At 44.7% G+C, this 16,377-nt stretch overlaps 1 protein-coding gene and 1 long non-coding RNA gene across 3 annotated transcripts in view; one reads left to right on the top strand and one right to left on the bottom strand.

The window, feature by feature from the left end:
• The first annotated feature begins 2,942 nt into the window (after positions 1-2,942).
• LOC139028550 (uncharacterized) lies at positions 2,943-4,564 on the top strand. Its single transcript, XR_011480799.1, has 3 exons — positions 2,943-3,026; positions 3,134-3,830; positions 4,097-4,564. It is a non-coding gene; the product is annotated as an uncharacterized lncRNA (long non-coding RNA).
• A 5,211-nt stretch (positions 4,565-9,775) lies between these two features.
• LOC111971464 (serine/arginine repetitive matrix protein 2) overlaps positions 9,776-16,377 on the bottom strand; it is a 21,485-nt gene continuing 14,883 nt past the window's right edge. Inside the window, exons 4-14 of one of the 2 annotated variants that reach the window (XM_023998248.2) lie at positions 15,716-15,901; positions 15,255-15,341; positions 15,102-15,161; positions 14,654-14,686; positions 14,463-14,576; positions 14,101-14,239; positions 12,092-13,929; positions 11,182-11,898; positions 10,991-11,068; positions 10,633-10,740; positions 9,776-10,292 (exon numbers count right to left, since the gene is read on the bottom strand). In XM_023998248.2, the coding sequence (XP_023854016.1) occupies positions 10,238-10,292; positions 10,633-10,740; positions 10,991-11,068; positions 11,182-11,898; positions 12,092-13,929; positions 14,101-14,239; positions 14,463-14,576; positions 14,654-14,686; positions 15,102-15,161; positions 15,255-15,341; positions 15,716-15,901 (3,415 nt within the window). In that variant the 3' untranslated portion in view covers positions 9,776-10,237. Of the gene's footprint in view, positions 10,293-10,632; positions 10,741-10,990; positions 11,069-11,181; positions 11,899-12,091; positions 13,930-14,100; positions 14,240-14,462; positions 14,577-14,653; positions 14,687-15,101; positions 15,162-15,254; positions 15,342-15,715; positions 15,937-16,377 lie in introns of those variants that run through there. The other variant, XM_023998247.2, reaches the window with a different exon arrangement.

The following is a 16,377-nucleotide window of genomic DNA, read 5'->3' as shown; positions in this document are numbered from 1 at the left end:
GCCATTATTGTGTGCTGGAGCTATTGGCTTATTTTTCCACTGTCACTAGGCCTACACATTCACACTCGAACTGAATTGAATGGGGGATGTGTAACGGATGTGAAATGGTTAGCTAGTTAGCGGTGGTGCGCGCTAATAGTGTTTCAATCGGTTACGTCACTCGCTTTGAGACCTTGAAGTAGTGGTTCCCCTTGCTCTGCACCAGCCGCTGCTTTTGTGGAGCGATGGGTAACGACGCTTCGTGGGTGTCAGTTGTTGATGTGTGCAGAGGGTCCCTGGTTCGCGCCCGAGTCGGGGCGAGGGGACGCCATAAAGTTAAACTGTTACATTGATGCTGCCATAAAGTTAAACTGTTACATTGATGCTGTTGACCGGGATCACTGGTTGCTGCGGAAAAGGAGGAGGTCGAAAGGGGAGTGAGTGTAACGGATGTGAAATGGCTAGCTAGTTAGCGGTGGTGTGCGCTAATAGCGTTTCAATCGGTTACGTCACTCGCTTTGAGACCTTGAAGTAGTGGTTTCCCTTGCTCTGCAAGGGCCGCGGCTTTTGTGGAGCGATGGGTAACGACGCTTCGTGGGTGACTGTTGTTGATGTGTGCAGAGGGTCCCTGGTTCGCGCGAGGGGACGGATGTAAAGTTAAACTGTTACAGATGCATAACTACTTTTCAGTAAAGAAGGGAAACGAGGTACAACATGCAACTTCGATTGAAGACCTAAAATCATGCCTGACAAAATCACAARGGTATCCTAATATAGTGCGGATACAGTAGTAGTAGCCTATTCTACAACAGTGTACCTGTATGTGCCAGTATTATATATCTAATTGATAAATTAAATTATAAATGTGGATGGGTAAGCTACTTGATTCAATGATTACAGTATTGTACAAGGTAGATACGAGAGTAGTCTATAGTCTACAATAATAATGTAATTGAATGTGCTATAGTATCATTTATATCGTTGATGAATACAATTGTAAATGGGGATGGGTAGGCTACATAATTCAGTGAATGCTGAATGTATTGCAATCTCTGGGAGTATGTTAATGACGGCTTTTCAGTTGTTGAACTATGGCAATGTCGAACTAATTTCTAAATCTCTTACTTTTAGTCAAGATGTGATGAGCCAGAGCAACCAATCAGCTTCACTGCAGCTGCTCAACCCACCACCCTCACTGTTCTCCCTCCACAAGTAACCACATCCTATTCTCCTGTTCAATTACTTTACCACGACACTGAAAATGACTGTACATATACTCCTGTGTCCATCTCAGTGCAACATGATCCATCCAAGGCCTCAGTTGGATGCCAAAAATGTGAGAAATGTAAGCAAGATGCTATAGTGTAGTTTGTGTATGTGTGTGTGTGTATGGATGGAGTTCTAAGTAAAGACATGGGAAGATGGCAAAGGAGATAGTGATGAGAGTGAGAGCATACAGTATGAAAATAAAGACTCATTGGGATCTAAAATGAGTGTTAGGTGCCTCTTGTGTCTCCTTTTTGTCCGTTTGAGGATACTACAGCCACCCCTGGTGGAGGTTCTTGGAACAGTGTGATTTAAGTCTGAGCAGAGGTTGACGAAAAACTTTGAAGGTGGTGGTGCTATGTTGCGTGTTATCTTGAATACCAGGCAGATGTTTAAGTACAGAATGAAATGGTGTAAACTTGGCAGATGTTTGAGTACAGAATGAAATGGTGTAAACTTAACAGGCTAAACTTGTTGAGCACGCTGTTTGAGAAAGGGGTTCCAACAGGGTTATTTGGCTGTTAACAAAGGAGAACTATTTTTGGTTCCATGTAGAAGGCTTTTTGGTTCCATGTAGAACCCTCTGTGGAATGGAGCCCAAAAGGGTTCTACCTAGACACAGAAGGGGTTCTACCTGGAACCAAAAATTGTTATCCTATGGGGACAGCAGAATAATCCTGTTAGTTTGCAGATAGCACCTTTTTATCTGAGTATAGGCCTATATTGCAGTGGTGGTTTTCTGTAAAAAATGTAATTAATTGGTGGTGGTGAGTTAAGATATATTCAGAAATTCTATGAAACATCCCCACTTTTAGCACACATTTTAAAGCAGGCAGAGCAACCTTCTATGGGCGCTGAGGCATGTGTGATCACTCAACATTGACAGGACCAACAAAAAAGACATGCCCAAATGCAAACAAAAGATAACATGTTTCTAACTTGCACCATTTTCTAGGCCTCCCTGGTATTTGCATTTAATTTATTTATAAAATTACTGCCGCTAGTGGAAGCTGTGACGTCAATGGAGTGCATTAGTGAGATCTTGGACATTTCTTCTTCATTCTTGGAGAATGACTAGTTCTGAAAACTAACGTTTCTCCGTCTCATCAATTTACCCTATAAATTCAGGTATGTAACTTAATGTGCAAAATTGCAATATYACTCAAAATATTGAGGTAACATGGTTAATTASATAGTTCATGAGTTTGATGATGTTTCAAGGAATATGTGAAAAACGAGTTGGTATTTCCCCCATTGTAAGTAATGTAGTTAGGCTAGGTTGCTAATGGTTGACATTTTTTATTTTTTAGAGCTTTTTGAAATTGCCACTGATTTATATATATATGTAAAATGTGAGTTATATATAATGTGAATGTGTAGATGTATGGTGACTCCACGTTTGGATGAACGGACCAACGAGACTGCCATGTGCAAAGACGGGTACCAGGAATGGTGGAAGGACAATCTGAAGATAATTATCTTTGCACACAACACAGCAGTGTCCAGGCCTCCAGAGTACTCACCCTATCGCCTGCTGTATGGAGGGGAGCCGCAGCAGCTTACTAACGTAAACAATGCACGTGTATATGAAATTATTGCATATACTGTAGTATAAAAAATGTGTGATTGACTTCGGGTTTTTCTATTGCTGTTTTCGTATAACGTACTTTGAGGTCACTGATACTCCACCTGATGTGGTGGAAGTTGTCGAACCAGATCAGAATGCCTTCGAAGACCACCTTCAGGCACGGACTTAGAAGGATGTGGAAGTTTTTGACCAGGTAAAAATGATTGTCCGCTGTTCATTTATTTTCTGGCCTTCCAAGAGATATGAGATATATATTTGTAAAAATATGAAATATAATTGCATTTATTTCTATCAATCAAGGTGAGACTGAACATGGACAGGGTGCATGAGAAAACGGAGAGCCACCGGAGGAGAATCAAGGGGACCAAGTGCTTCGACATCTGGGAAAATGACTTGGCTTGAAAGGAAGACGAGACCCGGGAAAGCTTGGTGCTCTTTCGCTCCTAGCTGGGGTCACCATCCGTTAAGGTGAATATAAAAATCTCAGATAACTTTTCATTTGCCATCTCGTGGTGGGGCGGCATCGCCATGCTGTCAGCAGTGCCAACACTGGCCCAGGGTTATATTGATGTATACTGTTTACTGATTATGTGGGTATTTTGTTAGCAATGAGCCTTGTGGATGCATTATACATTCAAGTTGTGTGAGGATGATGGTGCTGATCAGTAGTGCTGTGTAGTTACACTCTTCTGATCATTCATTAGTGAAGTCACAGCCATGTTGTTAGCAGCAGATAACCAATTGTAGCCATATTATTTATAGCTTATGTAATTGTAGGTTGTATTAAGCCTATAACCTGCCATTTACTATTGTATTTAATATCCCCCTTTTCAGAACCACACAAACTCTTAGTTAACACAATTGTCAAGCCATACTGTGCTGTTTTTGCTCTGTGAATCAGCATCATTAAACAACCTCAACTGGCTTATCATCTGTGCCCTTACAAGCACCTGGGAGAGAACACATAGTGCTAAGTAAAGTCCTCAACTACATCCAGGTAGGTACTGTTAAGGTGTATGACTCCAGTGGTCATGACATCTGTCTTTTCGGGGACCATCTCTTACCTCCGTTATCAACCCCACTGACATAAAYAAAATTGACGTATTCTTTTCTGTCTGCCATTAACATTATTGCATGTCTAATCAAACATTTAAACAATTCAATAACTGTATTTTTACATGCCTGATAATCCTTTAACCTGTGTGTTTGCTTGTTTACGTGTGTCTCCTACCCTTTTCCCTTTACTCTGCTCCTGTTCTCCAGGACCTAGGGGTTCTGCCCAACACCCAGACATGGATCCACCTGATGTCCTCCATTACCAACCACCCTCCAACTTTTCATTACATCAGCTACTGTTATCGTCATTATCTGCTAAGAAAAAGCAAGACAACTATCATACTGGGCTCATAATGTGAGATACACAGATTAGCTTAAAACACTAGCACTGCAAACACTCAGAACAAAGAGGGGAGCAGCGCCTGGACTGCAGTCTCCCTCTTTGAGTCCACCTTCCAAGACTGACTACCTGTTGAAAACAAGTGACAGGCAGAACCTCCCATCCACACAACACCCACCTCTCTATTCCACACACCAGAATTCAGTATTTCAGTCTATGATTGCCATGTGAGTGTACAAAAAAATCTAAAAGTAAATTGACACACATGTACCGAAAAAAAAAAAAAAATTGCCAGATTGTTTTTTATAGCTGTTTCATAGGATGTTCATTATTGTCAATTGTAAGGTATCCCTTGATGGTATTTGTTAGTTCAACATMATTAATTGTTGTATTGTAAGACATACAAAATATATATGTTCAACCACAAGGGTGTACTAATGAGCTATGATTTTAAAAATCATTATAGAGGACTAATATTATTTCAGTGTAGATAAGGGATGGCCTGTTTAAAATGAAAACATGCCAGCCAGACCAGCCAGTATATGATTCAAATGTATTTGCATATGAATGGAGTGGAAAATAGCTGCCTTTGTGATCTGTAAGGTAAGTAACAATGTGTGGGGGTCATTAAAATTGTATACGTTTTTTACCCCGATGCCTGTTAATACATAAAAAGCAGATGGTCAATAACATGAATTGCAATGGTTAGCCTATGTAAATTAATTGGAATACATTTAGCCTAATTGGTAACAAATAGGACGWGGGGGAAAATCAGGATCCTAGTCAAGCTTTTGGTTGTCAAATCCAGATTTAAAAAAGGTCATGTGTATCAAATCTGTAGGCGATTGTAGGCTAAATCAATAACAAACAGTTGACATGTTCAGGCTTCATGATCTGTGATCAAAGGATATGTGTTAAACCACAACTGCACTGATATTAATAGCCTGATTCAATGGGATTCTCCAGAATAATAAATGTTTATCTGTTAAACTGTTTGGGCTATGCATATAGCAATACTGATTCTAACTTTTTGTTATTTTGCGGTAGGCATAGCATTTAATAAATCAACCACATTTTCTTGTGATGTTGAGGCTGAGCAAGACCTTCGATAGGCTAGTAGACTGCGGAAATAATCGTGGAATTAGTCATTGTTATAGCCTAGATCACTTAATATAATCTGGACTGATGCTTTTCCCATGGCTAAYCAAACAAGTGGTAGCATATGCATTTTGRCCATCTCSATAACAAGGGTTAGGCCTATATCCTCAAATTTMATTTTGTATTTATTTTGTATTTAACCTTTAACTAAGAAAGTCAGTTAAGAACTAATTCTTATTTACAATGACGGCCTACCAAAAGGCCTCCTGCGGGGACGGGGGCCTGGGATTAAAAAATATATAAATATATGACAAAACARATCACAACAAGAGACAACACAACACTACATAAAGAGAGACATAAGACAACAGGATAGCAAGGCAGCAACACATGACAACACAGCATTGTAGTAATACAACATAATAACAACARGGTAGCAGCACAAAACATGGTACAAACGTTATTGGGCACAGTCAACAGCACAAAGMTCAAGAAGGTCGAGACAACAATACATCACACAAAGCAGCCACAACTGTCAGTAAGAGTGTCCATGATTGAGTCTTTGAATGAAGAGATTGGGATAAAACTGTCCAGTTTGAGTGTTTCTTGCAGTTCGTTCCAGTCGTTAGCTGCAGCGAACTGAAAAGAGGAGCGACCCAGGGATGTGTGTGCTTTGGGGACCTTTAACAGAATGTGACTGGCAGAATGGGTGTTGRATGTGGAGGATGAGAGCTGCAGTAGAAATCTCAGATAGGGGGGAGTGAGGCCTAAGAGGGTTTTATAAATAAGCATCAACCAGTGGGTCTTGCGACAGGTACACAAAGATMACCAGTTTARAGAGGAGTATAGAGTGCAGTGATGTGTCCTATACGGAGCATTTGTGGCAAATCTGATTGCCGAATGGTAAAGAACATCTAGCCACTCGAGAGCACCCTTACCTGCTGATCTATAAATTATGTCTCTGTAATCTAGCATGGGTAGGATGGTCATCTGACTCAGGGTTAGTTTGGCAGCTGGGGTGAAAGAGGAGCGATTACGATAGAGGAAACCAAGTCTAGATTTAACRTTAGCCTGCAGCTTTGATATGTGCTGAGAGAAGTACAGTGCACCATCTAGCCATACTCCCAAGTACTTGTATGAGGTGACTACCTCAGCCTCTAAACCTTCAGAGGTAGCAATCACACCTGTGGGGAGAGGYGCATTCTTCTTACCAAACCACATGACCTTTGTTTTGGAGATGTTCAGAACAAGGTTAAGGGCAGAGAAAGCTTGTTGGACACTAAGAAAGCTTTGTTGTCGAGCATTTAACACAAAATCCGGGGAGGGCCCAGCTGAGTACAAGACTGTATCATCTGCATATAAATGGATGAGAGAGCTTCCTTTTGCCTGAGCTATGTTTTTGATGTAAATTGAGAAAAGCGTGGGGCCTAGGATTGAGCCTTGGGGTACTCCCTTGGTGACAGGCAGTGGCTGAGACAGCAGATTTTCTGATTTTATAAATTCTGTACTCTTTGAGAAAAGTAGTTAGCAAACCAGGCCAAAGACCCCTCAGGGACACCAATACTCCTTAGCCTGCCCACAAGAATGGAATGGTCTACCGTATCAAAAGCTTTGGCCAAGTCAATAAAAATAGCAGCACAATATTGCTTAGAATCAAGGGCAATGGTGACATCATTGAAGACCTTTAAGGTTGCAGTGACACATCCATAACCTGAGTGGAAACCAGATTGCATACCCGAGAGAATACTATAGACATCAAGAAAGCCAGTCAGTTGATTATTGAGAAGTTTTTCCAACATTTTTGATAAACAGGGCAAAATAGAAATAGGCCTATAACAGTTAGGATCAGCTTGATCTCCCCCTTTAAATAAAGGACGAACTGTGGCTGCCTTCCAAGCAATGGGAACCTCCCAAGAAAGGAGAGACGGGTTAAAAAGGTTGGAMATKGGCTTGGTGATGATAGGGGCAGCAACCTTAAAGAAGAAAGGGTCTAAACCATCTGGGTCATTATTTTGGGGGACCGTTTTAACCGTTTTCCAGAACTTCTTGGGGTTAGACCCACAGAGAGAGAACTGCTCCTTAAAGTAACTAACTTTGGCCTTGTGGATAGCCTMAGTGCACTTATTTCTCATTTGCATGAATGACAGCCAGTCAGCTTGAGTAAGCGTGTGCCAAGCCTTTCGCCAAATGCAATTCTTGAGGTGGAGTAACTCTGCAAGATCACGGTCGAACCAGGGGCTGAACCTATTTTTAATTCTCATTTTCTTTATGGGGGCGTTTGTTAACAATACCACTGAAAATATCAAAACTAAAGTTTTTTAGCAAGCGTCTATGACAAATCAGTACAGGTCGTTTCACTGGGAAGCCATTACGAGCACAGGCTGTAAAACAGGGATCACTAAGGTCATTACAGAAAACCCCAGACTGATACCTATCAGGATTATTTGTGAGGATAACAAGAAGAGTAGCCTTTTCTGGGTGTTTGGAGTCATACTTTGTGGAATTGGTAATAATTTGAGAAAGATTTAAGGAGTCCCATCGCTTTAGGACTTGGTCAGGTGGTGACCCAGTTTAGGTCACCTAGCAGGACAAATTCAGACTTAGTGTAAGGGGCCAGGAGAGAGTTTAGGGTACAGGCCGGTGCTGATGGAGGACGATAGCACCCAGCAACAGTCAACAAAGAGCTATTTGAAAGCCACTGAAGGTGATCCTTGGTAAAGATTGCCACTCCCCCACCTTTGGAAGATCTGTCTTGATGAAAAAAGTTATAACCAGAAAGGTTAACATCAGTATTCAAAACACTATTTCTTAACCACGTCTCAGTAATGGCCAACACATCTGGATTGGAGCCCACACTTTCAATTGATCCATTTTATGTAATAAGCTTCTAGTGTTAACATGCAGAAAACCCAGGCTTTCACGAGAGCAGAAATCAATGAAGCAGATATCAGAGCACAAGTCAGAATTGGGGCTAGCAACTGTAGATGGGCCAAGATGTACATGCACATTTCCAGATATCATAAACAGTATCACATACTCCCTCAATTCGAACCCTGCTTTTAACCATAAGACATCTCCACAGATATGTATAGCCTAAGGATTGCATGGTGACAGTGATTGTGTCTGTTAATCCGATAAGTGGGGAAAAAGAGGTCAAATCAGAGAAAGATGCCAGTTTCTGAATTGGAATTCCYAGTTGGATGACCGTTCAAAAAGTCAGAGATTTCTGACTTCCAAGTTGTTTTTAATGCGCCACTAGAGACCTAGGCTACCTCTTGTTTCTGAGTAGGGCTACCTCCAACAAAGGAGCCCTTGTGTCTGTATTGATGTAAGAAATAGGCATATCTACACACTAATGGTGGCTGGCTGTGATATCAACTAGCCTAATCATTTTTGTATTGAGGTGATTGTTGATTTAGCTAAAATAATATAATTGCTAATGAAGAAATTGCTAATGAAGGGCTAATGYAATTGATTAGATTACTCTGGCAATTAATATWTTTTTTTACAAAATCATGTACATGGTTAATGGTGAGATCTTTAATAATAAACTAAACTAACACGTGACGAAGAACACATGTTGACGTTAAGGCGTTCACGGTAAGATCGTCCATAAATGTACACCCAAACTGACACGTGTCAGTGCGACGTTACGCGACGTGAACGCTACGTATACATGACGTGAACGTGTCGGCAGTTTGACGCCTTAGAAAAAAAACTTGTCTCCATTTACATTCCATGTTAATTCATGGCGGTATTTTATGGTGCTAGGAAGACGTTAGGTGACTTCGTGAGAGGTATCAGGTATCAGTAGCTTCACGAGTATTATTTATGACCACCACCACCCAACAGTGCACTCCTTCTATGGAGTTTAGCGGTGGCTGGCATCCAACGTTATTGTGCATTAACGCCACCTACTGTACTGCCCCCGCCTGTCTAAGAAAAAAAATGGACCAACAGAAATATAGAGGGTTTCCTGCACATGCCCTGAATTGCACCCTTCGAGATGCTTGCGCCTAGTCGTAGCGAGCCGACAACACGTTCTCGTGACTCCAAGTTAACTTAGATATATCGATATTTGTGCATAAAAGCGTCCCCCCTACATTTCGTTTGGTCGACATTTACAAATGTTGTTTCCATCAGGCCTGTCATGTACTCGCATAAAAAGGTTGGATGGAAACCTGGTTAGTGATTGCACTTGTTTTTACTTACAAATTAATCCGTTGTGGACAGACGCATTTAACATAAAATGGTATGACATTTTAATTCAATGTTGCAGAGATTACTTACAAATAATTGAATGGTTGAAAATGAATCACTGCCAACACAAATGATACAACTTTTTATTATCATTCATTATTTTCAAAGAGAAACAAACCATGAGTTGCAGTTTCTAATCAACATGGAAAACCGCARGTAATCCATTCCACGATAACCAAAACACAGATGGGTCATATCTACATGTTGATCAACACAAATACAGGGGGGAAGAAAATGCTTAGTGAATGTTACTTTGTTGTTTAGAGATAATTGATTATGACTGTGTGGGTGTGCACACACTGTGTTTTGAGTCTGGCAAGCTTCTGTGCTTAACTTTCCTATCATGGACTCTCACCTACCATTTAGTTACATTTCTTCCTTACAGTACAGCATAAAACAAAATGTACAAAAACCCTTGACTAAAAGRAGACCTCTTGGTCTCTGTTGGGTTTCAAATTCTTCCTGTGGTGCTATCCTCATGCCACAGAATCAACAACAAAGCTTAATTCACTCAGTCATTCACAGATCAAATGTCCTTAACTTCCCCTCCCTTTAATATCCAAATGATACAGTCCAGTTCAAACCAGCCCAGAAGTGTTTGGACGGAGGAAGGGGGAGGGAAAGTGGCAGTTACACTTCAGAGTGAAGGATCATTTTCTTCTCCTACTGCTTGGCGATCGGCTTGGGGACTGTCTGCTGCCACTCCTAGAAAAGAGGGGGAGAATAACCCAATAAAATCAGTACAGATAACTCCACAATAATTATTTACATACACAGTAGTTGCTAGAATAGTTTGTTTACATTTTAGTCATTTAGCAGACTTCTTATACAGAGCGACTGACAATTAGTGCATACAGCTTAAGATGGCAAGGTGAGTATCACATCAGTTGTAGCAATTACATTTTCCCTCAAAACATTAACATGTACTTATTTCTCYAAACCTGTACCTTCTGTTGGAGTCGATCACTTTAAAGATGAGTCTGTTTTGTCCTATAGGAACACAGAAAAATATGTTTGCCTTCAAATTGGCTAGTTGACTACTGACCTGCGGGTGGGTGGAGAATGTGCAGGTCGCCTCTGTCGGGGTGGAGAGTAGCTGAGGGAGCGAGAGTCTCTCAGCGAATCAGCTGGCACTCTTTGAGGTTGCGCTGGGCTGGAAAAGATGACAGAGGTGTCAAATATCAACTGGTTCCTGTATGTTACAGAAATTTTCCAGACTTTTTGAATAACATTAGACAATAAATAATATTGTAATTTCCATGACTTCAATTAGATGTACATCATAACTAGAAKAATTACAGTATATGAGTTCTGGGTCAAGAACCAATGGAAATAATAGATCTATAACAAATAGTTAACATTATGTCAACATCAATTCTGGTGGTCCTAGTCTTTTTGGTTACCACTTTTTCTTGTCTTCCTTCTCACTTTCAGACGAGGAGGAGGAGGAGGAGCTATGGGCAGCCGTTATCCTGTCACCTCTGGGAGAGAGAGAGGGGGACATTGTAAAGAGAGGAATCATGTCAGCTCTATTTACGGCATTTCTATGTGATCCAAATGTAAAATATGTCAATCATTTAACACCCCTCCTTACGCTTTTCCTTGCTCGGCATCKGAGTCAGAACTGTCGGATGAAGAGGAAGATGAGGAGGAGGAAGAAGAAGAAGATGAAGAGCTGGGGCTGCCCAACTTTCCTTTCTTTTTCTCTTTGGCCCCCTTCTCGCTCACACCGTTTTCAGTCCTGACTGGTCGGTCTGAGGGATCGGCAGCTCCGCGTGAGGGGAGAGGAGATTTGGTCCTCGAGGTGTCTCGTAGAGATACTCTGGTCTCTGAATGGCTGAGGGCCTGTGGTGACCTGAAGCGGGGTGGGTCAGAGTGACGTGTTTCTTTGGGGTGGGCTCTAATTTCTGATTGGCTGGGAAGGGGACTGGTCTCCTTGGAGTGGAGCAGTGAGGGTATGGAACAAGCCTTCCTTCCTCTGTCTCCCCCTTTCTCTCGTTCCTCTTTATCACTTCTTRGGTCTTTCTCCACCGTTGGTTTCATCACTTTTTCTACAGGCAGCTCCTTCCTCTCTCGGGCCGGAGAGGGGGATGAGGAAGAAGAAGAACCAGAAGAGGAAGAGCGACGGGGTGGGGGGACCTCTTTAACAGGTTGACGCTCTCGCCTCTCTTGCTCTTTTTCACGTTGCCGCTCTTTTTCCCTCGCTCTCTCCAGCTCTCTATTCTTCTCTCTCTCCTGGTCTCTCCGCCTTTCTCTGGATAGCGAGAGGCTGCTTCTACTTTCTCGAATGGGAGAGGGGGATCGCRGAGACCTGAGGGACGAGAAAATAAATACACAAATTAAATAAACAATTCAGAATCTGGTTTGGCATTCTGAGGTCTTGGCAGATTTGAATTGAGTTATTATTGATTTATGTACGCAGGAAGTTGCCCCACTGTGTGTGATGTTTGATGTGTGTATAGTTGAGTTGCGTTTGATTTGTTGTGAATAGGTCCTGGTCCTACCTGTAGAGGGGACTGCGTCTTCTGGGGCTCCTCGACCTGCTCCTCCTGGCTCCTCTGTCTCTGGAGCGATCCCTCCCTCCTCTATCCCTCGCTCTCTGCCTCTCTCGGTTGTGCTCTAGCTCCCGGCTGCGGCTCCGCCGTGGTGCATAGGCGCGAGTCGGGGAGCGGGTAGGAGGCGAGGCTCTCCGGGTGGTGGCTTGTCGTCGAGGGCTGGGGGAGCGATTGGGGGGGTCCTGGTACTGCCGTGGGGGGGTGCGGCGAGGGGGGGAGGGCCTCGGGACAACTGCGGGGGCTTTTGGGGAGGGCYCCCTCCTCTTCTCACACTCCTGCTCAGAGGGGCTGTACCTCTCTGCCCTCCTGGCCTGGCTCTTCACCCCTCCCTCTCTCTCCTTCTCCCGCTCCTTCTCTCTTTCCACTTCAGTGGGGGCGTACCTCTCGCCTCTGCCTTGGGGGGCTCCTCTCCTGGGAGGAGAGGGTGGAGGGCTGGAGCTCTCTACCTCCGTTGGGCTGTACCTCTCCTGTCCCCTCCCTCGCTCCTTCTCTCTGTCTGTGGAGGGGTAGCGTTCGGCAGCAGGGGGACGTTGGGCGGCAGGGGGCGGGTTTTCCCTTTCAGAGAGCACGAACCTGTCCCCTCCCGTTCTCTCACGTTCCTTCTCTCTCCCTATAGCTCTCTGTTCGTCACTCTCCGAAGCGCTCTCTCTGCCATCATTGGCCAGATACCTCTGGAAGGCGGCACCTACGGCGGGAGGAGAGATGAGGGCTTTCTTCGCCGGGCTGCTCTTCGCCATGGTTCCCTTTTTCTTCTCTCCCTCGTCGGAGGATGAAGAAGATGATGATGAGCCAGAGGAGGATGAGGAAGAACTGTCACTATCACTCCCGCTGCTACTGCTGCTTTCCTTCGCTTTCGYCTTCTCCTTCTCTTGCTCCTTTTCCGGCAGGCTTCGGTCTCTGTTCTCCCGCCTGTTGTCTTCCTCAGTTTGTCTTTTTCGCTCCCTCTCTACTGCCCCCCTCTCCCCATCTCGCTCCACGGGGAGGTCTTCAGACAAACAGATAGATGGATGTTGTTGAGTAGAAGACAGTCTGCCAGATCTCTCGCACTCTCTCCCTCCATCTCGGTSTCGCTCCCTCTCCTTTTCCCTTTCACGCTCCTGCTTCCTCCGCTCATCTTGCTTCTCCCTCTCTTCGTTCAATTTCCTCTCCTTCCCTTTACCCCTCTCCTCCGGTTTCCACTCGTTCTCGGTCCTTCSCTCACGCTCCCTTTCTTTCTGTCGTCCATTGATGAGAGGTGATTGAGGGACAGGGGATGTGGAGTCGCGGGATGAGTTTCTACCCCTCCTTCCATCGCTTTTCCGACTAGGGAGAGATCCTTCTTTCTCATTCCCTCTCCCCCTCTCTCTGTCAGCTGGGGCTTGGGGGGGGACATTTTTTTCCTTTCCTCGCTCCCCCTCTCCACTCCTTCCTCCCTCTTTTTCTGGAGATGGAGACAAAGAGGAGTCTCGTCTTTGTGGTTTGTCCTCCTTTCCGCTCCTCTGTTTCCTGGTGTCCGGTTGTTTCGGGGGTGGAGAGTGGGATGAAGAGTCGTCTCTGCTCCTCTGCAGCATTGTTCTCTCCTTTCCTCTATCCTTCTCTCGCTCTCTCTCTCCACTTCTGGAGCGCCTGGCTTTCTCTCGTTCCAGTCGAGGAGGAGAGGGGGACGAGGAGTCGTGTCTCTTTCTTGTAGGCTTCACTTTCTCACGCTCCTTCTCTCTTTTTTTCTCTTTGTCCTTCAGTCGCTCCTTCTCCCGTTCCTTGTCTGCCCWCGGTCGGCGTTCAGGGGAGCTGTGATACCTGGGAGATCTCTGAGAGGGAGAGAAGGAGGGGAAAAAGGAGGTAAGGAGAGTGAGGTGAAAAGAAGAAAATGAGCGAGAGTGCTGAAGGCCATTGATTATGCCGAATTGTCACAAAACAGGAGAGAAGGTTTTGAAATGGTAGAGGGAGCTGATCACCGGACCAATCACAGSTGGTCTTACCCCTCTGCCTCCCGGACGCTGTGGACTCCCGTCCTCGCGACCACAACCCCTCCTGTCAGGAGACAGCCCCTTTCTCCCCTCTTCTGCTCTCTTGACTGGCTGGTTCTGCTGCCTCTCTCTCAGCAGGGGAGGGGATTGGCTGATCAAATGGAGATAAGGCATGAGAGATGGAATAACAGCATGGGGTGCAACTCAAAACTCTGCCTTGACTTTTAAGTTATTGAATGACTAGAATTGAGTAACTATGCGAGTAGGGTTGCACATTTTCGGGAACTTCAACGAGGATTTGTGGAAAACCTGGGAATTTAGGGGAAGTTACAACCCCAAATTGTGAGTCATGACCTCTGGTGACCCGGAAGTACCTGTGAGCAGAGCTGGAGGACCCACTCCTATGGCGCCGTGTCTTACCCTGGGGCGGAGTCTCATTTTCACTTCTCTTGCGTTTTTTCTTAGACGCCTGCTTCTCGTCTGATGAGCTGAGAGGGGAAACAAAGTATTTTAGTACACACACACACACACACACACACTATGAACCACTTTCTGTAGGACCCACCTGTCTTTGTCATCCTTTTTTCCCAGCCTGTCCCTAGAACAGAGAACACAAAGTCTTTGTTCATTAAGCTGAAAAAGGTCAACGGCTCGCACACATCACACCGAACGTGAATCTAGCGTTTGTCTGTCGATCGTTCAGCACACTTTGTTTTGGGGGAAACGCCCGCTGTAGATGTCATTTTTCACGTGATTCTACATGTAAAAATCGGTAGGCAAATTACGTTCAGAGGTGCTAAGTACTCTGGGCCAGCACATTTTATTGGTGTGTCAGACCTATGAGTCCTCGCTAGCACATGTGATCATCAAGCTGTAAGCATGCACATCCCTTACACAAGAGGTTCTAATCCACTACAATTGAGATGTTCTGAAATAACAATACCAATGTTATGAAACTATGCTGGACATGAAATCCATTCACTGTCTGCAAAATGGAAAAAATGAATGGAAACCTTTTCTTTTTCCTCTTTTTAGTTTTCACCTGTGTAGGAGAGGGGGAGGGACTCTCTGAGCTGAAGAAGAGAGTAAAGTGATCTGTCAATCAAACAAGCTATGCATTATTTTTTACGCATGCACACCAAATAGGACTTTCTCCCTTCTCTCACCTGTCTCTGTTCTTGTTTTTCTTCCTTTTCTTCTTACGGCTCTGTTTTCGGGCTGGTGAGTCCGAGTCCTCTGACTCTTCTACCAGCCTGAGAGAGAGAGACGGAGGGGGAGAGAGAGACAGAGGGGGAGAGAGAGACAGAGGGGGAGAGAAGAGAACGAGGGGGAGAGAGAGACAGAGGGGGAGAGAGAGACAAGAGGGGGAAGAGAGAGACGAGGGGGAGAGAGAAGACAGAGGGGGAGAGAGAGACAGAGGGGAGAGAGAGACAGAGGGGAGGAGAGAGACAGAGGGGGAGAGAGAGACAGAGGGGGAGAGAGAGACAGGAGGGAGAAGAGAGCAGAGGGGAGAGAGAGACGGAGGGGAGAGAGAGAAAGAGAATTGGTAAGTAGCAGAGGGGATAAACAAAGGAAAAATAAGTCTAGCTAGGAGAACCACACACACACACACCCCCCCTCGACTCACACGTATTTCTGCTGCTGCTGCTTCTCTTTCTCCAGCCTCTCCTGCTCCCTCTTCTCCTTCTCTCGCTCCTTGCGCTCCGGGTGGAAGGAGGAGCCGTCTACGTAGTCCGTGGCGATGCCGAACGCCGCCCTTAGCCGGTCGTTCTTCTGCTGATTGGCTGCAGCCAGGGCGTGAGTCTCTGTCGCCCTGAGGGGGGGGGGGACCATTGTTCAATAACTCCTATTGTCACGCTTGGTTACTCCCCAAAGAGTGGGACAGTGGTGTTTCACCACCTTGTTCAATGGCCAGCAACTGTTGGAAGAGCCACGTCATCACGCAACAGACGTCATCAGAGCGCACAACAGAACAGTGTACTGCCTACACTCGGTTTGTTGTTATAAAATATTTTTTMAAATCATAGCTAAAGTTTGTATTACTATTGATTCCGCGACGCGTTCAGCTTTTACGACTGGGACCGAAAATGTGTGTCCCGGATTCCAGTTAGCTGCTAGCCATCATGAAAACGGAGCAGGCGAACGTTAGCAGTGCTAGCCCACCAGTGTTTTCATCCATGGCTGGGCACAAATGCTTCAGGTGTGAGATGATTTCCACACAATCACAAGATGAAGATAAGGTGGAACTGGAAAATGGACAGGGCTTTGTCTGCCCTAAATGCACCACCA

Source organism: Salvelinus sp. IW2-2015, linkage group LG13 (genome assembly GCF_002910315.2).
Source record: "Salvelinus sp. IW2-2015 linkage group LG13, ASM291031v2, whole genome shotgun sequence".
Classification (NCBI taxonomy): domain Eukaryota; kingdom Metazoa; phylum Chordata; class Actinopteri; order Salmoniformes; family Salmonidae; genus Salvelinus; species Salvelinus sp. IW2-2015.
Note: the sequence above shows the minus strand (reverse complement) of the source record. Positions and strands in the feature narration are given on the sequence as shown.